General features: G+C 42.2%; 2 protein-coding genes across 4 annotated transcripts; one reads left to right on the top strand and one right to left on the bottom strand.

Moving 5' to 3' along the window:
* The first annotated feature begins 5531 nt into the window (after positions 1-5531).
* EXOSC3 (exosome component 3) lies at positions 5532-10153 on the top strand. The gene is made up of 4 exons (XM_006886957.1): positions 5532-5840; positions 6523-6672; positions 8779-8930; positions 9952-10153. Exons 1-4 carry the CDS (start codon positions 5532-5534, stop codon positions 10151-10153), a joined length of 813 nt encoding a protein of 270 aa, XP_006887019.1.
* Positions 10154-14895: 4742 nt separating this feature from the next.
* Positions 14896-25712, bottom strand: TRMT10B (tRNA methyltransferase 10 homolog B (S. cerevisiae)). Of its 3 annotated transcripts, XM_006886861.1 has the most exons (8): positions 25527-25712; positions 24113-24221; positions 23412-23536; positions 20710-20862; positions 19161-19239; positions 18379-18446; positions 15509-15632; positions 14896-15022 (listed from the first exon to the last, which is right to left on the bottom strand). In XM_006886861.1, the coding sequence occupies exons 1-8, from the start codon at positions 25710-25712 to the stop codon at positions 14916-14918; spliced, it is 951 nt and encodes a 316-aa protein (XP_006886923.1). In that variant the 3' UTR covers positions 14896-14915. The 3 variants fall into 3 exon arrangements, with proteins under 3 accessions (XP_006886923.1, XP_006886924.1, XP_006886925.1); XM_006886862.1 differs by lacking the exon at positions 20710-20862 and having other exon boundaries at positions 14916-15022; XM_006886863.1 differs by lacking the exons at positions 23412-23536; positions 24113-24221 and having other exon boundaries at positions 14916-15022.
* Positions 25713-25948: the final 236 nt, after the last annotated feature.

Below are 25948 nucleotides of genomic sequence, written 5' to 3'. Positions count from 1 at the left end.
GGACACACTGACAAAGGAGATTAATCAGTACTGGCTTTGACAAGCACTGTGGCAATTGGACAATTAAAACAGACATGGGGGGGAAGAAGAAGAACTGGGGAGGAGGGTAGAGAAAACAGTGCAACAATGAATGAATGAGAACCCAAAATCTCTGTAATGTTCATTAAAACTAATACAATTTAATAATAATTTAAAAAAATAAATCAGCATTTGGAACTTTTAGAAACCAGTAAACAAAACACTGTGACGTTCTTATCAATAATCATCTCCTCTGGGACACATATTCTATCTCCCAATACGGTAAACTATCTCATGTCTGTACCCTTGACATTGGCCACTTCTCCCCGGCTGGTAATCTTTTTGCGTTTTGCTGCTTGTTTTGTTTTTTAATCCAGTGTAACTCACTGGTATTGCCATATGTAGTGAATTCAGCTGTGATTCAGTGGCCTCCTTTCTCAGCTCAAATCCTAATCCAAAGCAGATATTCAGCAAGTGTTCTTGATTGAAAGCAGAGAAAAGAAGGGGGGAAAGAAAAGACAGACATCCAATCCCTCTAGTCAACAAAGAAAATCAACCACGAGAGTCATTGTTCCAATGTTCAAAGTGGCTGAGATTTCTTAAAAGCAGCAGTTTGAGGGAAGCTCTGGTGGCCTAGTGGCAAGAAGCTGCACTGCAATCCCAGAGGAACACGGTTCGAATCCACCAGATGCTCTGCCGGAGAAGGAGACGCAATATCCTCCTGTACCAGTCAGATCTGATTTGAAGGTACACGCACACAAAATAAAATTTAAAAAAAAAAAAAAAGCAGCAGTTTGGGGAGCTCTGGTGGCCTAGTGGCAAGAAGCTGCACTGCAATCCTGAAAGGAGTGCAGTTAGAATCTACCAGCTGCTCCTCTGGAGAAGGAGGGCAATCACACACAGCCCCCCCCCCAACACCACCACCACGGGCAATCACACACACACGCAATCACACACACACACAGAGCCAATTCTCCCCGAGGATAGGCTCTCATGGGGAAGCGTGCCAGAAGGCCCCCTCTGTCAGGTTCACCTCAAAGCTGGAGCTCGCCCCAAAGCAATGCGAGCGCCCCCAAAGCAGGAGACTGAGTGCGGCCTGTACACGCGCTGCCATGGATGCAGACTAGCCTCCAGCCCTCGGCCGACAACAAGCTTCTTCTGCCTCCTCCAATCTCCACTGCCCCTTTTACAACCAGAAGGGGCAATACCCGGAATGAGAGCTCTGCCATCATGATGCTGGGGACACCAGGGTGGGGCCCATGCGGCGCTGGGGTCAGGGGCTGCCGGTTCGAACTTGGTCCCACGCATTTGCGTGTGGCCTCAATTTCCCACCTGCATGCCGGTGGACTGTTGCATTCTGGGGACCCCAGCGGTCATTCACCGGCGTCCATAGGCCGCCAAGCCTGCGCAGCACGGACATGGCGGTCGCGGCGGAGTGGCCAGGCGGCCTTCCCGCAAGTGGTGCGCCCCCTCGAGGACCGAGGCCCGCTAGAGCGCCCCCTGTGGGCGTGTCGCGGTGGACCCGCCCGCCCGATGACCTGACGCTCCCGGCCTGGCCTTCAAACCTCGAGGGGCTCTCACACCACGCAGCCTCAGGGTCTTGGAATGAGACACACGCCTCTCCAAGTATTGCTCTCACCAGGAAGAGTACGTGGGAAAACTGCTCAAACAAGTGGAGACCAATTTTTTTTCTTTATTTATTATTTTGTGTATTTGTACCATCAAATCGGATCTGTGGTGAAGAGATGGTCCCTCCTCCAGCAAAGCATCTGGTGGATTTGAACCATATACGTCTGGGATTACAGTGCAGCTCCCTGCCACTAGGCCACCAGAGCTCCCTTGGAGGCCAATTTTCTTACATTTTCAGACCTTCCTCTGTGTCTGGCCTCAACCTCTGGGTCATTCTGGGATGACCTTTGACTCTCCAGGATCGAGAATGACTTCGTTCCTGCTCCTGCCAGGATTGTTGACCGAGAACAGTTCTTAAAAACCATCAACACCCAGCAACAATAACAAAGTTCAACAAACAGGGCAGCAAATGACAAATGCTGGCGAGGTTGTAGAGAGATTGGAACTCTTATTCACTGCTGGTGAAAAGATAAAATGCTACATCCACTATGGAAGGCAGTCTGGCATTTGCTCAAAAAGCTGGAAATGGAAACCGCATTTGACCCAGCAATTCTACTACTAGGAATATACCCTAAAGAAGCTTGAACCACAACTCAAATAGATGTATGCACACCCATGTTTATTGCTGTATTATTCATAATAGCAAGGATTAGAAGCAACCCTAGTGCCCATCAACAGATGAATGGATAGAAAAACTATGGTACATTCACACAATAAAATTGTGTGGATCTCATTGTGAATTATGCAGCGTTGAAAAAAACAATGAACTCATAAAACATTACACAACATGGAGGATCCTAGAGGACAAAATGTTGAGTGAAATATCTCAGTCACAAAAGGACAAAGACTGCATTATACCTGTTATAAAATAGGACAGACATGAGGGGTTTGGGGGGAGAGAATAGGAAAAGAGTGGATATTGATAATGAACACTGCAATGGAACAGATGAGGAAAAGAACTGAAAAGAATATATGATCAGGCATTATACTTATGACTACAATCTGGAACAAGAGGTGCACTGTGTAGTGGGATAGAGGAGGGAGAGGGGTGAAGAAAATGTGTAACAATGAATTTTAAAAAATAAAAATCCAATCACCAACTAGACTGCAAAGCAAAAGCTATGTTTCTGTTGGCCTCTCATGAAAAATCTCATGTGAGATAATCCATCTTAAATATTTTCAAATCTAAGAACTCACTTTGGAAGTGGGTGCTTCAGGAAGATGCACAGATGAAACAGAAACTGAAACAGAAACCCCAGTGTCATCAAGTGTATCATTAACAATATTATTACCTTACAATAACAACATCATTAATATCACATACAAGTAAAATCTTGCTGAAGGTTATTGAAAGTGGCTGGAACAGTTCATCTACTGGGAACTGCCAGAAATTCAGGCTGGATTCAGGAGAGGCCAGGAAACTAGGCATATCATTGCTGATGTCAGATGGATCTTAGCTGAAAGCAGAGAATAACAGGAAGATGTTTGCGTTTTATTGACTATGCAAAGGCATTTGACTGAATAGATCATAATAAATTATGGATTTCTATTTCCAAATTTTTGAGAAAGCACAAAACTACCTTCCATAGTGGTTGAATCATTTTACAGTCCCACCAGCAGTGAATATGTGTTCCAATCTCTCCACAACTTTGTCAACATTTGTTGTTTACTGTTCTGTTGAACTTTGCTGTTGCTGGGGCCAGTGGATGTTCTGAGGCTCTAAATCACATGGGAGGACATTGCCTTTATTTCTCTTGCAGAGGCTCTAGTGGACTTGAACGCCTGAGGAGTGTCACCTTTGAGTTAGCAGTGCACTTCCCTACAGATTAAGCTACCAGAGCTCCCTTGCCATTAATTGTTGTACACACACACACACATATTCACTATCAAGTTGGTTACAACTCAGAGACCCTATGAAAAAAAGATCCGAAGCCTGTCCTAGCCTATGCCATCCTCATCTCTGACATACTTGAACTATTGCTGCAGTCACTGAAGGTTTTCCTCTCTTTTCACTGACCCTCTAACTTCCCAAGATTAATGTCCCCAAAACTATGGCCCTTAAAGTTTTTGTCCTTATTTTTAATAATCTTTATTGTTTTGTTTTATAGTTAAGTCTTTGATCCATTTTGAGTTTTTGTATGTTGTTGTTATGTGCTGTCGAGTCTACTCCAATTCATAGAAACCCTTTGTACAACATCCCTGAACCCTGCTCTATCTTAAGCCAACTTCATTGTCTCAGACACACTTATCCTCATTACCCCAGTAACTGGGTCAATCCATTTCATCCAGGGTCTTCCTCCTTGTGCTGTCCTTCTACCCTTCCAAGCATGATGTCCCCCTCCAAGGACTGGTCCCTACTGGCAACATGTCCAAAGTATGTCAGATGATGACTTCCCCTCCCCATCCAGTTTTGCCAGCACCATTTGTTAAAGAGGCTGTTGTCTCTCCTTAACTTAATAGATTAAATGTCTTTGTAAAAATCAGTTGTCTCTAAATGGATAAATTTACTTCTGGGTTCTTATACATAGTTTTCAACCAAGTTGTAAATCTTTAAGGCTAGAACTGCTCATTTTTCTACAGCAGAACTGCAGGGGGATTCCCATGGTTGTAATGCGTTGAGATGCTCTCAGAGATGTGTCTCCTCCCTCCCCCATTCCAAGGATTCTCACTATTGCTGGACAGTCTGACCAAGTACTAATTGGAGGTGGCAGTTGATAAAGAAAATTTATTTCAAATAAGAGTTGCCAAGTCATAAGACAGGATAGCTTTGAAGCACTGTTGTTAGGTGCCATCGAGTTGAGAATGACTCGTAGTAACCCTATAAACAGTGGATCTGAACACCGTCCTATCCTTTTCCATCTTCACACTTCCTGACACACTAGCGTCCATTGTGACAGTCACTGTGTTCATAGGATTTTCAGAGGTCTGTTATTTAAGAACTGAATGGCCAATCCTGCTTTCTAGTCTGTCTTAATCTGGGAACTCTACTAAAACCTGTCCACCATAGGTGACTCTTATGACATTTGAAACACCAGTGGCACAGCTTTCAGTATTATAGCAACCCACAAGTTATCTCAGTACAGCAAACTGACAGACAAGTGCAGTACCAATTAGAACAACAAACTGCCAATTTAGTTTGTATTTCTAATAGCAATTCCATCTTCACACTGGAAAACGGCTGCTTCAGAGGGATCTGCAATTCAGCTGCTCCTCACTTGGCCTACCAAACTGTGCTCCAGAGAAAGCAGTGGAGATTTTACTGTAGTTACTGCTTTTCCTTCCCCAAGGGTAAGAAAAGGTGTGTGGAATACACGTGTTTGCAAAGAAAGAAGACAAAGAAGAATACACACCAAAGCATTAACATTTACTCATTTAAAGACCTGTTACTTATTTAATGTCAAGTTCTAGGCTATAAAGAATTATGAGCTAGGAAGAGACTAGTTTGAGAGAAATGGATAGAACCACTAAATTGGATTTTTTTCATTATGTGATTTCCGCAAGGTGAAGAAATGGCTTCCTGTCAACAACTCAAAAAGTGCTAGCTTAAAGAACTCTCCCAACGCACAATTCTGGAAGCCTCTCTCTGCAGCTCCCAGGGTTCCTGCAGGGAATGAATGAATAGCTGGTATCCCACAGCGAGACACCAAAAGGCTCTAAGGTCTGCTCAAGGCCAGCGTTTCTCATACGGATCCGTAAGACAGGCTGTCGACCAGAGAAGCAATCACCTCCACCAATTTGGAGGTACATCTGTGGATTCACCGCGACCCACGCAGACATTGGTTCCATAGGGAGGGAGGCAGCACCGGAAACGGAAACCCCGGCGGGCTGGCGATTGGACAGAGAACCGGAAGTGGGCGGTGCCGTCCTTGGTTGGTGGTGCCGTGATGGCTGAAGCGGTGGCTTTGGCCGCCGTGTCCGTGAAGGCTCGGATGGCGCTCACCGTGCTAGGGCAGGTGGTGCTGCCGGGTGAGGAGCTGTTACTGCCGGAGCAGGAGGACGCGGAAGGGCCTGGCGGGGCCGGGGAGCGACAGCTGAGCCTCAATCCCGGGTCGCGCTCGCGGGTGCGCGTGGTGTGCGGCCCCGGGTTGCGGCGCTGCGGCGACCGGCTGCTGGTTACCAAGTGCGGCCGCCTGCGGCACAAGGAACCCGGCGGCGGTGGCGGCGTCTACTGGGTGGACTCGCAGCAGAAGCGGGTGAGCTGGGACTTGAGGGGCGATGTGGCAGCCAGAGGGGTATTCCTCCTCCGGGGGACTGCCTGGAAGAGGCGGGGTGGGGTCCCTCGCGTCTCCTTTATTGAGTTTGTGCCCAGCTCACTCCTTTGAGCAACCTTGAACAATAGGAATGTATCTTGAAACAGGCGAGCAGGGGAGAAGGGCATATGGAAACCTTAGAGATGATAAAGACTGTGACATATGGTCACTATGAAGGTCTGAAAGGGACTGACCTGTCTTCTTGAGCCCAGAGTACAGAACTGGGCTGAAGAACTTCCTTATAGGCAGAAACCCGGTGGAGGGTAGCACTGAGTCTGAATAAACTTGACAGTGAGTTTGTAACGGTGGAATGGGTTTCCTTGGATTTAAAGAACTCTGCCACAGGATGTGTGGAAGCTGAAGCCAGACAGTTTCTGGTAAGGATGCCAAAGAGGTTTTGGTTGGAATTAACAGACTATTGGAAGCTGCAAGACTCAGCTATTAAGCTTCTTTTTCATTGGCTGAAAGAGGCATATAATGAGGTGGTTGTAAATTTGTTTTAACTTACATTTCAAGTATTTTCTAAACATCTTTTTTAATGATAGACGTAATCGAGTAACCACTAAAGACCTGCTGGAAATGCTTGTAATTTATGAATGTTCTCTCATTCTGTTTCCTTTTGAAGTATGTCCCAGTGAAAGGAGACCATGTGATTGGCATAGTGACAGCTAAAACTGGAGATATATTCAAAGTTGATGTTGGTGGGAGCGAACCAGCTTCTTTATCTTACTTGGCATTTGAAGGTGCAACTAAAAGAAACAGGCCAAATGTGCAGGTAATGGTGGGAGTCTTTGGTTTCAAAAGTATGGGGGCAAGGTTTGTCCTGGAGAGGGTGAAGCCAGAATGTTCCCTGGAATCAAGGATTCTGAAGCTTCGTCTGACATATTTTGAGCATATTGCAAGGAGGGACTGGTCCTTGGAGAGGGACATCAAGTTTGGCAGAGTGGAGGGGCGGCGAAGGAGAGGAAGACCTTTGATGAGATGGATCGATTCTGTGACTGGAGAGGTGGGAATAAGTGCGTTTGAGATGGCTAGGTTGGCACAGGATAGAAGAGCGTATAGAGAGCTCTTGTACATAGGGTCGCTATGAGTCGCAGGCGACTCGATGTCACATAACAACAATAACAACAAAATATGAAAATACCCAGAAGGCTACTGAATCATTTCCAAAGTAAGACCACTTTTCCCAATTCTATAGGATGGTCCCTAACCATCTGGATAATCAATCACTTGGACTCCAAGAATTTCTTTAGGTTCTTGAATATATGTTTTATATTTGCAATATTGGGTCTTGGGCTGTTTTTTATTTACAGATTTGAGTAGTTGTTAACTTTTATCACCAGTATCATGAGAACTGGAAGTTAGCCATAGCCTGAGAGACAGTTACACAAACACCACCCATCTACCCATCTTGGTTGTAGGCCCTGGGATTGGCATTTCTCAATGTAGCCATACCCTTCATTGTCCACTCAGACCTTAAGTGGAGTCGTCATTGCCCCTTCTAATTCACTTCTCCTGTGTTTTCATTTGTTTTGTTTAAATCTCATTTTCCACACATCCACCCATCCACCCCTTGACTCGAACTTGGTCAGTGACCTCACTAACATTCCTACCTCCACACTTTTGCCTGTTTCCAGGCTTTTCAAAGTTGACATCCTCACATGCACCTTTTTTCAAAACACCCATGGACCTTCAGAGCCTAAATTTTTTGTCATGGTGCTCCAGGGGTCTTACCTCATCCATAATTAACAATTTTTATACAGCCATGCTTGAACATGCCATGCTACATAACAGCACTGTTGTAAATCGTAGCTGACCCTTCAGCAGGATTTTGGAGATTGTAAATTGCACAGGGGGAGGTTGCTCATCTTCTATGGAATAGATTCAAACTAGCTGCCCTTATGTTGGCAGTATAATTCCTTACTCATAGGCTTCTAAAGCACTTTTTTAAAAATTTTATTTATTTTTTTCAAAGCACTCTTTATAGCACTACTCAGTCCATAATTTCTTGTCCTTACTCCTTTGCTCCTGCTCTTCCCTGCATTCCTATTATGCTGTAGAACACATACTTTTTTCGAAGCCTGGGCCAACCACTAGCACCTCTATAAAGTTATCTGCCGTCTTTGACTCTGTTCTAGCATTTACAGCATTAGCTTTGAGTGAAAAAGTTTTTACTAGGTAGATCTCAAATGTCCCCAGCACACTATGCTTTTGAAGGACGGTAAATATTTTGCTTATCTTATAGTTCTCAGTCAATGTTTTGTTGAGTAAATAGAGTAAGTTCACTCTATTTCTTCAGTCCCCTCATTTTGAAATTTGGTTCTATGAGATTTTTAAGTAAATCTACATGGAGAATTACCAGTGCCTTACCATTGCTTTAGCAATGACAACATGCTGAAGTTTCTTCCTTTAGCCAGTAAATCTTCTAGAATCCTCTTGGACAGTGCTGTCTAATGATGCCACTATCTGCACTGACCAAGATAGTTGCCAGTAGCCACATATATTAAGGCCTACCTAAGTGTGACTAGTTCATTAATTAAATTTAAAGCTAAATAGCCATAATATGGCAAGCTAGTGGCTAATGTAACAAGTAGTGTAATTGGCATGTGCTGTCTTTGACCTGGCTTTCATTCTGAGATTTTCCCATTTTGTAAAGGTGCATGCTAACTCTGCCTTTTTTCAAGACTCCGTTTCAAACGACTAGCTTCTTAGCCACAGAACCGCAAGATGGTGGCATTCCTTCCTGTGGGAAAGAACCAATGGTATTCCCTGTTGATTTTTTTTTAGGGAGAATAACATTATTTTATTACATCATGCGCATGATGTATGGAATGCTTTCTTGAAATGATGTGGTTTTTACCCTCCTATTCAATCATTGTAGGTTGGAGATCTCATCTATGGGCAATTTGTGGTTGCTAATAAAGATATGGAACCAGAGATGGTCTGTATTGACAGCTGTGGACGAGCCAACGGAATGGGTGTGATTGGACAGGATGGTCTGCTCTTTAAAGTGACTTTGGGCTTAATTAGAAAGTAAGTTTCAATGCCTGTTGATTTACCTTTCTCTCTTTACTGTTCTGTCTTCTTAGAAAGCTGATTGGTCTTTAGAATTTGTATTCTTTGCAAAGTGATTTTCTTCTCAGAGATAATAGTATCCAGTTTGAGCAGTTTTTAAAGCCATGAATTTAGTCCATCTCCTTTAATTTGAATAAGATATATACATCAAATTTAAATGTCCTTCGCTGTGTAGTTTTAGTGTGGGTGTTGGTTCAGTCATCCCTTTCCCTATTTTTGCCTTCGCTCCCAGAATGCCTGTTGCTCTTCTAACTGCTGTGTTGTTAGGTATCATCAAGTTGGCTCTAAGCTTAAACTGACCCCAACAGGCGCAGAACCCATTCCTCACAGTTATTGCTGTGCTTAAGCCCATTGTTGAAGCCACCGTTAGTCCATGTCAGTGAAGGTTTCCTCTTTTTCCAGACCCTTTTTAATTTACCAAGCTTGATGTCTTCTTCCAGGGCTGGCCCCTCCTGTTAACATGCCCAAAATATGAAAGATGATGTTTCACCATCATTGCTTCAGAGAAGCAGCTGAGCTTCGTATCTTCCAAGAGCAATTTGTTGCTGCTTTTGGAAGTCGATGGTATAGTCAGTAATCTGCCAGCACCACAATTCAGAGGCATCAGCCTAAATGTGAAAACTGGCCTCCTCAACCCTCTATATTTGTAAATTATTTGAATATAGGTATAATTAAAAATTGAACAAAATCTCTGAATTTCTCTCATAGTAGGGGTCAAATGCAAGGAGATGGATAGGGTCCTGCATCTGGTGGAGCTTGCCATTCTTTGCTGGTAGATTTAATAGTTCCACTAAGGCAGAGTCTCTTAGGTATTTACACCTCTTTTTGCCCAAGTTGTGCTATAATAAAAAGCTTCATTCCTAGAGCCACTGGAATTCAGACCTCTCTGTGTCTCTTTTTGGCTAAATGTAGTCTCCCTTTAATAATCAGGAAACCCTACCATTTTATTAAAAGTTCATTTCTTTTTTTTCCTTACCAGGCTTCTCGCTCCAGACTGTGAAATCATACAGGAAGTGGGAAAACTTTATCCACTGGAGATAGTATTTGGAATGAATGGAAGAATATGGGTAAAGGCAAAAACAATTCAGCAGACTTTAATTCTGGCAAATGTTTTAGAAGCCTGTGAACACATGACAACAGATCAGAGAAAACAGATTTTCTCTAGACTGGCAGATGGCTAACAGATGTGGGTTTTAACGTGGACCAAAAGAGCCAAGAGACTGGATATCCTGAAAAAAACTTTTTTTACGTGAACCCTTCCCCATCACATATTCAAAAAGCAACATGATTGTACATATTCTCTTACTGGAATTCTAAAGGAAAATATTTTTTATAAAGCGTTACTAATTGTCACATATGCTGAGGAAAAAAAAACAAAATTATGCTTCTTTTTTTTGTTCTTTACAATGAATTTATAATAAAGATATATATCATGACTTACTAGGGGCTAACACTGTTGGTTTTGCTAGAGTACAGGTTTGATCATAAACTGGAGTCTGTGTTAAATCAACTTTTCTCATTTTGATAGTAAACATGTTTACCAAAGAAACCTTAGCGTATAAATGAACCTCCCTGTTGTCGAGTTGGAACTGACTCGCACCTGACCCTCCAGTGGGTTTCAGAGGTTCTACTTCGCATGGTGGATTGCTCAGCTTTTCTCTTGGAAGATTCACAAGACACATATCTTTTGGGTCAGCAGTGCGACTCATTACACTACCAGAGATCCCTCAGAATCTACTAACGAATAAGAAAATAAAAACTCTAATGTCTGTATGCAGGTGGTATTTATCATCTATCGCATATTAACTATATGCAGTATTTAGAAAACTGTTTACATACAAAATTTTTTTTTACAAAAAGTATATTTACAAAATAAAGTTTACAAAGTAAACTTAACTGTTTACAAAATTCTTTTTTACAAAAAGTATATTTACAAAATACTGCTCTAAGTGCTTTGGATTAACTTACTTCATATCTCTACAGAGGCAGCCTTATAATTAAAGAAACTGAAGCACAGTTTAACTTGTCTACATCTTGATATATGTGTATTATGTTTTTATAAATTGGAATTCTTTGACTATATATGACTTATATTTTATCCACTTCATGCAACGTGTAAATTTGTTAATGTCTGCTATAAAAATTCAGTCAGTAATTGTATAATTTATTGTTGTAGGATTTTTTTTTAAAGTCAAGAAAGGTAGTTTATTCTAACATGCTATCCAAAAAGTTGGTAAAGAGTAGGAGAACTGGACAGCCTAAAGGCCATTTAATCCCCAAACTACTGATAAGAGTATTTTTGCTATATCACACTTGTTCTTATATAAATAACACAATGATCTGCATCTCTGAATGCAAGCAAGCCTGTTCCAATCCTTCTTTGCTATAATAATTTACTGAGCGTCAAGCAGAAACCTACCTGTTGAAATTTTGGGGGTTTTTTTGAGATTTTGAAGGATAAAAAAGGGAAAGACTAGTGCAACAATGAATGAGTGGAAGCCCAAAATCTCTGTAAATGTTTATGAAAATTAATAAAATATAATTATAGAAAAAAAAAAAAGGGAAAGACTGAACTGGGGAGGAAATTATTTCATGGCATTCTTTGCAAAGCCTTTATAGAGAAAACTTTGCAGATGGTCAGTGGTTCTGAGGTCACAGGCATTATGGACTCCATTGAATCCTACCCTTAAGAAGTCCCTTTAAAATAACAGATTATGGAAGTCATTCAATATTTGATGAAGACTGGGGACTTCAGTAATCCTGAAGATGTGTTCTATATAAATCAAGAGTATACACCTGCTGACTGACCTGTTTTTAGATGAGCAAAACTCCACTCCTATGAATGATCAAATTACAGCTTCTGAAAGGTTAAACTGAAGGGGAGGGGATGGAGCAGAGAAATATCCTTTTTGGGTTTTTTGTGATAGTAAATTTACTGAATCTGCCAGCACATTCACTTAACAGTTTACTGACCCAAACCAGCAGGAGTAACAGCAGTCAATAGAACCAGAACGTAAGAAAAAGGAATCCGATTTGTGTAATGTGATGATGCTAATAAGTTCATGGGCCATACGGCATAATGCATTTTCTGGCTATTTCTAAATTAGGATTTTATCAGTTTTGTGTTTCTAATTGATCTGTTAAACCCCCAACAAATCTTCTTGAAGAATCTAATTTTTAAGATCCCCACAGGAAAGGGAAGAGAAGCCTCTAGCTACTCAAACAGAACAGGGAAGCCACAGGAAGGAACAGAACACGGTGCTTAGGGGTAAGGTCAGGATGGCTGGAAAAAGTCTTAAAAACTTTATGTCAGTTTAGTGACCACCAGATAGCTATATAGGCATAGTCTATAGGGAGCTAGGCTGCTGACCCATTGGTGGCACCTCTGGTGGTTCGAATCTCCCCGGAGCAGAAAGATGGGCAATCAAGTCCTAAAAGCCTCTTAAAGAAGGCCATTCATATTAAGTTTCCTTCAGTGCCAGAGGCACAAGACTCCAGTAATGATCTGTATGGGAAATCTCACTGTAGATGGTCAGGATGGAAAGAAAAAGCAGGCTGAGGGAGGAGCGATATACCCACGTGTGGTATCTAATAGAATTTCTCAAAGACCTAAGTGCACCTGATCCAGACCATGATCTTTTCAGTTACTATGCATCTGAAGGTTGGATACTGAATACAGATGAAAGAATAGCTGATGTCTTTGAGTTGTGGTGTTGGAGAAGAGTACTGAATATCTCATGTACTACAGAAAGGACAAACAAGTACATCTTGGAAAAGGTGCAGCCAGGGTACTCTGCAGACAAGGATAGTGAAACTTTGTCTGGCATACTTTGGGCACACTGGGAGGGACCAGTCCTTGGAAAAGGACATAATGTTTGGAGAGGTGGAGGGTCTGTGAAGGAAGGGAAGACCCTCAATAAGGTGGGTTCCACACTGACAGTAATGATGGACCTGAGTATGTCAGAGATGATGAGGATGACACTGGACAAGACAGGGCTCTACTGCTCATATGGTCGCTATGAGTGGTATTCGACTAGACGGCACTTAACAACGGACTGCTTGTATAAAAATCACTGGAGTAAACATCAAATAGAAATTTCTGGACTCCAAAAGAACCAAAACCCCTAAACCATTGCCATCAAGTCAGTTCTGACCCCTCAACCCTACAAGACAGAGTGGAAATGTCCCATAGATTCCAAGGTTATCTTTATAGAAGTAGACTGCCACTTCTTTCTCCCTAGGAGTAGGTGGTTCAAACTACCAACTTTTTCACAGACAAATGCTTCACAATTGCACTACCATCAGGGCTCTTCCTGGGATCCACTTCAGAGCTACTGAAAGGCAAGGAAAGGCAGAAGTTTTCACTTGAGCAAACTTCCCACTTTGCACCCCTGAGGATGAGCTTGTCTTGGGCCCAGGGTATTTATTTAACTTGAGCCCAGAGCCAGGCAAAGCAGCCACCTCTGCCCTGGGAATTCAGGCACTGCACTGTGTTGTTAAAACACCTGGCTCCACTGTTTAACTAGTTAATGACCTCAATCAAGCGTATCTTTTTTGAACCTTATTTTCTTATCTGTTTGGGGAGGGGGAGAACGTAATATAGTAATATATCTTCCTCACTGAGTTGCTGTCATAATAAAATGACAGAAAATCCTTAGCATTGTCTTGGAACATAGGAAGTATCCAATGGGCGTTAGCAAATTTTAACTACATGAGAAATCACTCCGGGAACAAAAACTCCCCAAACTCTACTGTGTCTGGTTTGCTTGTGTAGAGATTGCACAAGGCAGCTGCCATTACAGAGCTGATTCTCAAAGAGGTTATAGCTTGGGAAAGGATAAAAAAGACAAAATCAGCTCAATTATTAACATACAATGGCCACTCACTTTCACACTAGGACATTACCATTACTAACATGACCATTTATTGAGGATCCCACGCATCATCACTAGTTCTCAAAACTCTGAAAGGTAAGTGGTTTGATTTTCATTTCTCATTTTTATTTTTTTATAAGAAAAATTCATATTTATAATTAGCCAGATGGACTCAGTTTAGATGACTCCAACTTTGTTGGCAACATCAAATGTATCATAATTAGGAGCAAGTCGAACACAGGCCGCCTTCTCTCCATCAGGCCTAGTGAAGGTTTTGACCTTGGCCACCTCTGTCATAGAGCTTCTTTATAGTTTATCTGGTTTGGTGCTTATTGGCCTTGACATCCACAGTGAACACCAGCGTGTTTTTGTCTCTGTCTTCTTCATGGCTAACTCAGTGGTCAGGGGAAACTTGATGATGATATAGTGGTCCAGCTTGTTTCTTCTGGGGGTGCTCTTCAAGGGGTATTTGGGTTACTTTTGGCATCTCAGTGTCTTAGGCCACCAGAAGGTGGGTGGCATGCAGATGATCCTTTTTTTGTAGCTGTGGATGCCCTCATTACTGCCTTCTTGGCCTATAATGCCTTTGTTTTGGTTTCAGGTTTTGGCTTCCTTCTTTGCTTTCGGCATCATCCGTGTAGCTTCATTTCTTTTGTTTTTTTCCATTTCTCATTTTAAAACACTTGAGACTAGAGAGGAAAAACTGAGGCTAGATCAAATGCACCTGCTATCTGGACACAGGTTTTCCTGGTGCTTCCCATATCATGTTGATATTGCTGTGTACCACTGAAGCAGAACGGACTCAGCTGACCCTCCAGCAGGTTTGCAGAAACTGCATGTTGCACATGAGGAAAGTGCAACTCCTTACCCACAAGGCCACCAGGGCTCCATCCTGTCATACAAGGTATCAAACAAAGTATAAATGCTAAGAGTGAGGCAATGTGACCAAGTGGTCCCCAGACAAGGAGAATGGGCCACCTAGACCATGAGAGGCTTTCCCCTTAGCACAAAAGTACATCCTTTGGACTTCAGTCATTTGCCTCTTGGAACTACAGTCTCAGGCCGTCCATCATTCCACCGAGTTCTTAAGAACATAGCCTTTCCCAGAAGAAACTCCTTTCTTCAGTGCTTCAGCCCAGTTGTGAGTCTCAAAGTAAGTGGACAGGATATCAAACACTGTTAGAGGATAAACAAACAACATAGTGACCACAGAGAAGGAGACAAAACTAGTGTGAGAAATGGGGAGAAAGCATTCTCAAATATTTCCTTTAACAAACATACTCTGCATCAGACGTGACACTAGGTCCTCCAGCAACAGGGGCAAACAAAGACATGGGCTCTGCCTGCCCTCAAGGACCTCAGCCTGCACTGAGAGCACAGGCCTGTGATGAGCAATGCTATCCTGGCCTGACAGGGAACAGAAGTCAGCCAAGATGTCCTCCAAGGGGGGAGAGGGTAGGGCTTCTAGGCTAAGGCATTATTTCAATGGTCTTTAACAGAGTTGGGGGGAGGAGGGGAAAGGAAAAATGCCTCTCAGTGGCCAGAATACATGTCACAGACGCAAGCAATTTAGTCACAGGGAGACTGACCAGTTCTATTTAAACACAACACAAAGTGGTAGCACCAGAACAAATACTTGTTGGTTATGGATCATGTAAATACCTTGGTTGATAGCCAGTATCTCTGAGTGATAGTTTTTTTCATTCTTCCATCTGACCATGTATTCTTGGATTGGCAAGCGGGCTGTCTGGACAGAGTGTTCTCGGGCCTTTTGAAATGTCACTTTCTGTGAATACATGAATACAGTCTCACTGTAGCATCCATAATAAATCCTCATTTACCACTATTCCAATTTCTATCTGTTAAATATAAATAAAGGATAAACATACTGAGAATAAGTAGCATTGTGGCTGAATGGAAGAAACTGTGGATAACGAAGCATATTTACTTGTTGGAAGTTAAGAAATGGCTTGTGCAGTAACAACTTATTTCAGGATCGTTTATCCACTAGTCTCCACTCATCATCGCATCGCATCGCATCGCATTGCATCGCATCGCATCACATCACATTCATCAGGAAAAAAGCAAAAAGAGGCACCCTGGGAGCCACAACACCAAGTCCAAGGAGTCTAATCAATCAGAGGAAATCACCTCTAGCCTTCACTAGGAACAGGACGACTCTTTTCTGGATGTCTGCTTTTTCAGCCAATTGGTAGCAACAGCTTAGAGAAAAGGGAAGGCTGGCTTTAAGATAAGTGCATCATTGGCAACAAGGCAGTAGTAAGGTGTGAGCACAAACAGCCAGTTAAAAGGAAGGACTCTGAAAAGTGAAGGAGTCACAATTCAATGATCCAACTATCTGAGATGACTTAGAGTCATAATTCAGTAACTGACGTCCATTTATAAGAGGGCCTTGAATTGTGAACTGAAGTTGCATTTGCTACCTTGCAAGCAGCACTGGAAAGATTGTTACAATCTTAGGATTTCATGAGTAAAAGGAAAGGAAGGCTTAGACACTTCTTTTAAGGGATAATTAACAAAGTTAGGCTTGGAAGGACCCTCAAAAGCATATGTGACATTTTAATGGGATAGTTAAGAGCACTGTCTCTGGAGCCATACTGCCTGGGTTCAAGCACTGGCTCTGCTCCTTACCATATACATTTGTGAAATATACCCACAAACACATGTTCGTATGATCAAAAGAATATCTCAGGAAAGACAAAGAGGAACTGTGGTGGCCTCTGGGGTAACTGGAGGACAAGGGTGGGAGGGAGACAAACTTCTCATTCTATTCTTTTATAAATTTTATCTAGTCTATCATGTGCATGCAAAATCCGTTAACTGTTGTTATTATTATCAGGTACACTGAGATGACTGCAACTCACAGTGACCTTCTGCACAAGGTTGAAACATTGCCTGATCCTGTGCCATCCTCGCAGTCTCCACTGTGCTTAACCCACTGCTGTAGTAACTGTGCCTGTCTATGTTGTTAAAGGTCTTCCTCTCTTTCTCTGACCCTCCAAGCATATACTTTTCCGAGGATTGGTTCCCCTTGATAACATGCCCAAAGTATATGAAATCTTATCACCTTTGCCTCTAAGGACCCTGGTTGCACTTTTTAAAAATCTTAACAATTTTATAAGATAAATGTATCACAAAACTCCACTGACATTCAAATCATTCTAATAAAGCTCTTACTTCAACAAAAGAAATCGAGGCATTCCTAATGAATTTAAGTTTATAAGACATCAGCAAGGAAGTTGATCTGTGAAAGGCAAACTACTTTCTCACTAAGAACAGTGAGTAAGAAAGATGCTGCATTTAATGGCATTCTTTGGTCAAGGATAGGAATAGCTTTGCAGAACTGAAGAGGGTGAGAACGATGAAGTTCAATGATGATTACTTAGGTCATTACCAAATCCTCTCACTCCAATTCGGATTCTTCATTCCATTATGTCTGAGATTGCTCAATTTGTTGATCTAAGGGGGAAGGCCAACCTGGGGACAACAGGATCCTCCAGCTTGTTCCTTCTCAGTCCTCTGGATAAGATTTTGACTGGGCAGGCACCTTTATTATAAGTGCCACCTTTCTGACTAGATGGTTATTGGGTTGGGGACATCAAGGTCACCTGGAATAACACAGACTGGAGGCTTAAAAACTTGTGAGTAGCCATCTAATCTGCCACTGTTGGTCTCTCCATCTTGGAACAAAGAAGAGGGGGGAAAAAACAAAGATGTGTAGAAACAATTACTGCAAAGGACTAAAGGACCACATGAACCTCAATTTCCAGGACCCTGAGACCTAGAAGAGCTAATTGGTGCCTGGCTACCACCAGAGACCATTCTGAAAGAGACTGCCCTCAAAGATCCTGAATAGAGTAAGGGGAAATGTAGTATAAAATTCTGAAATATAAACAAAGCCCAGGCTTCTTGCTCTGATAGAGACTGGCTGAATCCCTGAGACTATGGCCCTTGGTCATCCTTCAGACTTGGAACTAGACCGATCCCTGTGGCTCTTACAGCTAACCAACAAACAGGCCAGTAAGGATTGGTAACACCAGGGAGGCACTCTCTCCTTAGAATAACCAACCATATAACATCAAAAGACTGCATTTTCCCCCCAAGGATAAAGTCTAGGAGGCGGGAAGGGGAAGGACACAAGGATTAATAATGTTAATAGAACTGACTCACAGCTGACCCTCCAGCAGATTTTTAGAGACAGCAAATCACATGGAAGGAGACTGCCCATCTTTCTTCCATACAGCAGCTAGTGGATTTGAACCACATGCCTTTGGGTTGGCAGCACAACTCCTTCCCACTAAGCCACCACAGCTCAGAAAGATTAAGAGAGATGAGAATTATAGGGAAGAAGTAGGAAAAGTGTGATTACAATGTTTTACAATGTTGTAAAATATCATGTGTGAGTGCCTGAGTGGTTGAATGAAACACCAATTTGCCTTATAAACTTTCACACAAATCTCAATAAAGAAATAAAAAAAATAAAACTGTTGGCCCTAATATGGTACACTCACCTTCTGAACACTTTCATCCACAAGTCCACCAAGAACGTAAACCTTGTTAAGATCAACATCTTCAAGAGCTAATGGGAAAAGAAAGACCATTTAGGAGGGTAAAATCCAGCTTTATAATGTCTAAATCCAAGGAAAGGAGAAGAGAATTAAAATAGAAATGTAATGAGATTCAATACACAAAGACAGACTTGCTCATTAAAACCACAAGCTACATCTCTGAAAAGCCCAAGAAAACAGATGCACCACTATTCTAGCTAATGAAGAGAAAAAAGTATCCAACTCAAATAAAAATTGGTACTCAGAAAGAGGACAAAATAAAAGTTATACAGAAACACAAAACAGCTTGAAGAGAATTGTGTGATCAACTTACTGCCAAGAGATTTGAAAATTCTGCAAAACAGATCATTTTATAAGAATAAATACTGACACATGTGTGTAAATATAGATAGATATACATACATATATATGTATATCTATCTATATTTACACACACACACAATAACATAGAAGTATGGAAGGGCTGACAGAGGAAACTGGAAAGGGCCACCAGTAACCATGAAACATGGTCCAGTTGAAAAATGGGGGTCCTAAATCTACACTGCTGTGTGCATACTCAGGACGTGTACAAAGCAGGCAGTGAGATTCTGCCCTTAAGAGATGTGCAATTAATGACTGTTGCTTTTTTTTATCAATTACTCTTTCGGTGACTATAACAAACTTGGCTGCAAGGAACAATGGGACTGAGGGTTGAGAACAGTGTGTCCCACACAGTAAGAACATACCATGTTCAGAGTCAGGAGTCAGGTACACAAGGGACTTCAGAGGAAATAAACTAAAACAGTCTTCTTCTGTTATGTCCAGCTGAAAAGGAACACAATGTAGTGAGAACTGGGAGAACATGCAGCCTGCACTGCAACAACTGGTTACTACTGGGCATCTAGTTCCCATCACACCTGGCTCCGAGAGCCACGTGTATGACAGCCACTGCACAGAAAGGGCTTAGCTGAAGAGGAAATGAGGCAGAATGTAATATAGAGGCACACGGAACAAGCCCTCAACTGCAGCTGAGGGAGTTACAACACCAGGGAGGGACTTCTTGTGAAGGTAATGGTCAAGCTGGGCTTCTGCAGAGATGAGAGTGCCCTTAAAAGCACTCAAAGTAAAGAGAATTGCCTAAATAAGGCAAGAAGACAGGAACACAAAGAACTATGTGCCCCTACAGGTCTGTTTGGCTACGTACGGGAATCATAAAAGAAGAACTGAGTGAAGCTGGAGATGGCTGCACTGCAGGAGAGACTGTTAAAGACAGCAGCAGCAACCACAGCTAAGTGCAGAGCACCACGAAGTGCCCTCGATGCACTGTCTCCACAGGCACCCCCAGGAAGGCCAACAAAGTCCAAGCTCTTTGACACACACACACAGGGCATTCTTAGCAGCTCTGCTTGGGAAGAGATCTGCATTCCCATCTGCGCAACTACCACTACAACTATGACAACCTACAGAGAGAGCTGAGGGGTACATCAGCATTCCATTCTCCCATTCACACAGACACCGATACTGAGTCTCAGAGAGGCTGAATCACCTGTTTAAGATCACAACTTAGAACCCAAGATTCCAGTCAAGCTGGATACTGTCACCCACAGCTTCCCCCTAAAATTCATCTTAAACCTCATCTCTTCTAAAAACTGAAAATTCATGGACCTGGATAGGGAAGGGCTCAGATCTATTGTTCAGTCGCTGGGAGCCATACTCTATTCGACAACACCTAACCACAATCAACAACTCTGCAGTATAAAAACAGGAACATTTTCAGTCATGGCATTTCCAAAAAACTTTATTCCTAGAGGATATCGTCTTGCATACAATCTGCTGTTGTTAGGTGCTACCAAATCAATTCCCACGCAGGTACTCCATGTGACAGGGCAGAGCTAGTGTCCTGTGGGTGTTTCTAGGCTGTCATTTTTATATGAGCAGACTGCAAGGTATTTTTCCCACAGAGCTACAGGGTGGGCTTCACCTGTCAACAACTTTTGGTTAGCTGACAAAAGCTTACCTATTTGCCACAAGGACAAACAGTATGTAAGGTATAAAATACAATGAAATTGGTTTTCCCTTGCAGTGGGAGGATGAGGGAACTTTTTACATGTGAGAGCTGATGAGAGATTCTGGATTTTTAAAACTTCCCATAGTAATAGTAAATATTTCAACAGTACATAATTCACATTTTTCACACCAAAATGGGGAAAAAAGTAAAAAAAAATATATAATTTATTATTACTGTACAATCATTTTTAGGTGAAAATTAAAATAAAACACAAAATGGAGACTCACCACATAACTAGAAAATCCATCATTCATCCTCAGACACTCTTCATACAGGGGACTATCTGTTGGGAAGCCAGTGAGGTAAATCCAAAACGGCTTGTCTGCTTTTTTATTTGAACCATATAACCTTCGGATCTGTCCTGCCAATCTGCTTAATTCCTTCAAAGAAACAAAGACAATGCAGGATAAAATATTGGCCTACTCACTCTAAACTACCAGCAAATAGTTGCTCAGCAAGTTGTCGGAATACTACTTAGGACCTGGGACAGCCCCTTTCTGAAGAGAGTATGTGGGTGTGTGAGCACGGGGTACATCACATCTCACAGATCAAAGTTAACGGGATGATACTAGCCCAGAAATGGCTAATGGAAAACCTGAGAATTCTCCCTAATTCTTTTCCTGCTGTCGTGCTACTTCCCACAATTTCTAATAGGATCTTTGAAACTGTCATTTTAGCAATTCTCTAAATCTTTTGTGAACCCGTGCCCCTCTCCAAGGAACAGCCTTTTATTGGACTCAGATCAAATGAATAAGGCAAAAAATTACTACTTAAATTGAAGAAGGTCTACTCTCTTTCAGATTTTTTTCACAGTAGCCATCTTGGAACTCAGCAGTGCCGTGCAGAAAACCAAACACTTGGCTGCTTTACTAAGGAATCGCAGAACCTGGCAGGTCGTGCTTTTTGGGAAAGCTACTCCTTCCTACAAAGATATCATTCAGGAAGAGTGTAAACGGTCATTACAAAGACAGAAGAGGAAGAAAAGACCAAAATGGATGTCAGAAGAAACTCTGAAGATTGCACTGGAGCGTAGAGAAGCCAAAGCACAAGGAAGAATTCAAGATACTTAAGGGCTGAACAGAAGATTCCAAAAGGCTGCTCGGAATGACAAAGCAAAATACTACAATGAAATGTGCGAGGAACTAGAGTCAGAAAATCAAAAGGGCCAAACTCGCTCAGCATTTCTTAAGCTCAAGGAACTGAAGAACAGATTCAAACCTAGAGTTGCTGTAATCAAGGATGCTTCGGGCAGAATATTAAATGATCCAGGAAGTATTAAAAGGAGATGGAAGGAATATACTGAGTCATTATATAGAAAGGAATTGGCAGATACAGAGGAATTTAAAGAAATAACATATGAGCAAGAGCCTATGGTGATGAAGGAAGAAGTTCAAGCTGCTTTGAAGGAAATAGCAAAAAATAAAGCCCCAGGAATAGATGGTATACCAATTGAAGAATTTCAGATAACAGATGTTGCCCTGGATGTGCTCACCAATCTGTGCCAAGAAATCTGGAGAACAACCACTTGGCCAACTGACTGGAAGAGATCTATATTTGTTCCCATTCCAAAGAAAGGTGACCCAACTGAGTGTGGAAACTACAGAACAGTGTCATTGATTTCACATGCAAGCAAGATTCTGCTGAAGATCATCCAAAAACGATTAGAACAGCACATCAGCAGAGAACTGCCGGAAGTCCAGGCTGGGTTTAGAAGGGGTCGTGGTACTAGGGATATTGTTGCTGATGTTAGATGGATCTTGGCTGAAAGCAGGGAATACCAGAAGAATGTCTATCTGTGTTTCATTGATTATGCAAAGGCATTTGACTGTGTGGATCATAACAAACTGTGGCTGACTCTGAGAAGAATGGGAATCCCAGAACATTTAATTGTGCTAATGCGAAACCTATACTTGGACCAAGAGGCAGTAGTCAGAACAGAGCAGGGTAACACTGCATGGTTCAAAATAGGGAAGGGTGTACGCCAGGGATGCATCCTATCTCCATACCTTTTCAACATGTATGCAGAGCAGATTATCCGAGAGGCTGGGCTCTATGAGGAGAATTGTGGCATCAGGATTGGTGGAAGATCTATTAACAATCTCCGTTATGCAGATGACACAACCTTGCTTGCTGAAACTGAGGAGGACCTCATGCACTTGCTGCGAAGGGTCAAGGACTGCAGGCTCAACGTCAAGAAGACAAAGATTCTCGCCACTGGACCAATTGGCAGTGTCAGGATGGATGATGAAGAGATTGAGAGTGTTCAGAGCTTCAGTTTGCTTGGCTCCACAGTCAACACTCTTGGTACCAGCAGTCAGGAAATCAAAAAGCGTATCGCGATGGGAAAGTCTGCCATTAGGGACCTCTCAAACGTGCTCAGGAGCAGCAGTGTCTCTCTGGAGACTAAGGTGCGCCTGATACAGGCCATGGTATTTGCAATCGCTTGTTATGCATCAGAGAGTTGGACAATGACTAGGGAGGACAGAAGGAGAGTGGATGCTTTTGAGCTGTGGTGCTGGAGAAGGGTACTGAATGTACCCTGGACTGCCAGGAAAACAAACAGATCCATCTTGGAGAGGATTAAACCAAGCTGCTCCTTGGAGGCAAGGATTCTGGGGCTTCATCTGACATACTCTGGACATGTTGCCAGGAGGGACGGGTCCTTGGAGAGGGACATCATGCTTGGGAGGGTGGAGGGACAGCGCAGGAGGGGAAGACCCTCTATGAGATGGATTGATTCGGTGACTGGGGTAATCGGGATGGGTGTGTCAGAGGCGGTGCGGTTGGCGCAGGATAGAGCAGGGTTTAGAGCTGTTGTGCATAGGGTCGCTATGAGTCAGAAACGACTCGATGGCACATAACAACAACAACAACTCCTTCCTAGGCCTCCCTCCTTTCGCAGGAGTCTGGGGTGTGGTGAATGTTTTACCTTCTTAGACATATGGTCGGTCATACTCAAATCAACAGAGAGTTTTGGTCCTGAATGTTTGGCTTCCAAAAGTCTCTCTTTGGTTAAGGTTCTCAGAAAACGTTTGCTGTGCTGAGGACAGATACCTAAAACACGAAAACCAGAAAGGATTAAAAGTAGGAAAACAGAGAAATAATATTCAGCAAGAAACAAATTTCTCCAGCTAGAGGTATAATTATACATAGAAAGAGACACTTGGGAAAGACAAGCCACACAGTCACTAGGTTTATGCACACTGGAGTGAGCTCTAGAGCTGACTGCAGGGTTCAAATTTAATTCTGTCATGTATTAACTTTACGTCTTTTGTATGCTTCTGAGTCTGAGGCTCAGTCTCTTTTACCTACAGAATTCTGTAACAATCTACTAGGGTAATCCAAGTAAAGTCTTCTTACTGAACCTAACACGTAACTGTGAATAAAGACAGCTGTGGTTGGCCTCATTCCTTTACTCCTAAGCTTATAAAAACTCAGGTTTACTAGATATCTTATATCTGAAAAGGAGCCTTAAATTTGGGGTTGATTATTATATACTCATCAACCAGGACAATGGTCCTTCCAGATGTCTATTGTCAGTTACATGACTTTCCTCCTTTCCTAAAACATGCAGACATCACTTTGCTATGAAAGAAATATGGTTAATCCAGCAATTGGTTTTCTTCTTACCTGGATTTTCAGCACGACTGGCTTTCCTTCTTTCTTTTTCTTGCTTTCTTTTACTCTTCTTTGCTGCAACTATCTTTTCCCAGTGTTTCTGTTTTCTCTGCACATTTTTCTTATGTTATCCAGAAAACAAAATTGTTTGAGAACTTCATAAGCACCCAAAAGGAAAATGAGTATTAGAAACAGTTATTTCTTCTTTTATCTTTCTCTTCATTTAAAGTTAGGAGAGAAAAAAGGACATTAGTCTTAAAAACAAACCTAGATTATATTTAAAAACAGAGCCCCAGAAAAAAGAGAAAACTTTCCCAAGATAAAATTTAATTTAATTTAGGCATTAAGAGTTTAGGTTTTCTGACTCATAATAGTTTTCCTATGATTCAACTTACAGAAGCCCTGGAAGCACAGTGGTTAAGTGTTGGGCTGCAATTAACGAAAAGGTTCAATCAGGAGATAAGGAGATGCACTGTGTTAGGTAAGTCTGCTCTCAAGGAATTCTCCAAAATTCTGAAGAGCAATCCTGTCAGTTTGCAGGATAAGGTACACCTGACTCGGGCCATGGTCTTTTCAATTATTTACTATGCTTCTGAGAGCTAGACATTTAATAAGAATGAAAGAATAAATAACTGAGGCCTTTGAGCTGCTTCTTTGAGAAGAGTACTGAACATCCTATGGACTGCCAAAAGAACAAACGGTTTATCTTAGAAAAGGTGCATCTGGAGTGCTCTTTGATACCTTTTAAAAAAAAATTTTAGTCTGATTTATTTACAAAGTTTGAATACATTGTTTTTTACAAAAGATCCTTCCCATTTCCTTCACCCCATCCAACCTTCGAATTGTGCAACCATGCTACTCTCTCACCCCTCCTCACCCCTCTATTTCCACTCAGGTGCTCTTTGGAGGTAAGGATGGCAAAGCTTCATCTCTCATAGTTTGATGGAAGGGTGGAGAGTCAGTGAAAAAGAGGGAGAAGTCCACTGAGGTAGACTGACACAGTGACTGCAGCAATGGGCCATAGTATATCTGAGACGGTGAGGACGGAACAGGATAAGGCAAGAGTCATATCTGCTGTTCATAGGGTGCTATGAGTCATACTCAACTCGATGGCACCTAACAACAGCAGCTGCTTTATGGGAAAAAGGAGCAACCAGCTTCTATAAAGATTTGTAGCCTTAGAAACTGTATGGTGTGAAAAGGTCATTATAATTAGAATTGACTTGATGATAGTGGGTTTGTTTTTTTTGGGGGGGGGTCTCACTCCTTTCTAACAACTGAAATGGAACAGAAACTTCAGTCAATTAATAAAATGGATCACCTGGACTAATGTAAAATTCACTCTCAGTCTCTCTTCTTACAACTGTAACCTACTGTTAGAGTAAGGACCTCTCATCATAAAGTCTGGGGAAAGCCCTGCACTCACCGAGCACCAGGCTGCACCATCTTCGGGCAGGGGCCCCCTCTCTCGGCTCTCACATTCCACATCAATCTGTAGAAGCTGAAAGCTTTCAGAGATGCCATCTTCACCTGTGTCCTCTATGATGTCTTCTTGGCTCAGCAGACCGTGGGACTCCGTTTTCCAAGCACTTCCTTCCAAATTCCAGTCCATGTGCTCAGTTTAGTCCTGTCTGTTGACCTAGGTTAGGAGGGGACATGGGGGCTAAAAGTATGGTAATGTGAAATGTTACATCATTTCAAATACATAAGTATCTCCCTATATCCAAATGAAAATTACTAAGAGTATAAAATAGAGATCTAAATTTATTGTATTGAAGCACATGTGTACTTGCAGAAAATGCTTCAGACAGAGAAACATTCAGTACCAAGTAGCTAAATACATTTCTT

This window comes from Elephantulus edwardii, unplaced genomic scaffold (assembly GCF_000299155.1).
Source record: "Elephantulus edwardii isolate Elephantulus edwardi_28Jun2011 unplaced genomic scaffold, EleEdw1.0 scaffold00052, whole genome shotgun sequence".
Taxonomy (NCBI): Eukaryota; Metazoa; Chordata; class Mammalia; order Macroscelidea; family Macroscelididae; genus Elephantulus; species Elephantulus edwardii.
The sequence above is the reverse complement of the archived record's forward strand: the minus strand, read 5'-3'. Positions and strand labels throughout refer to the sequence as shown.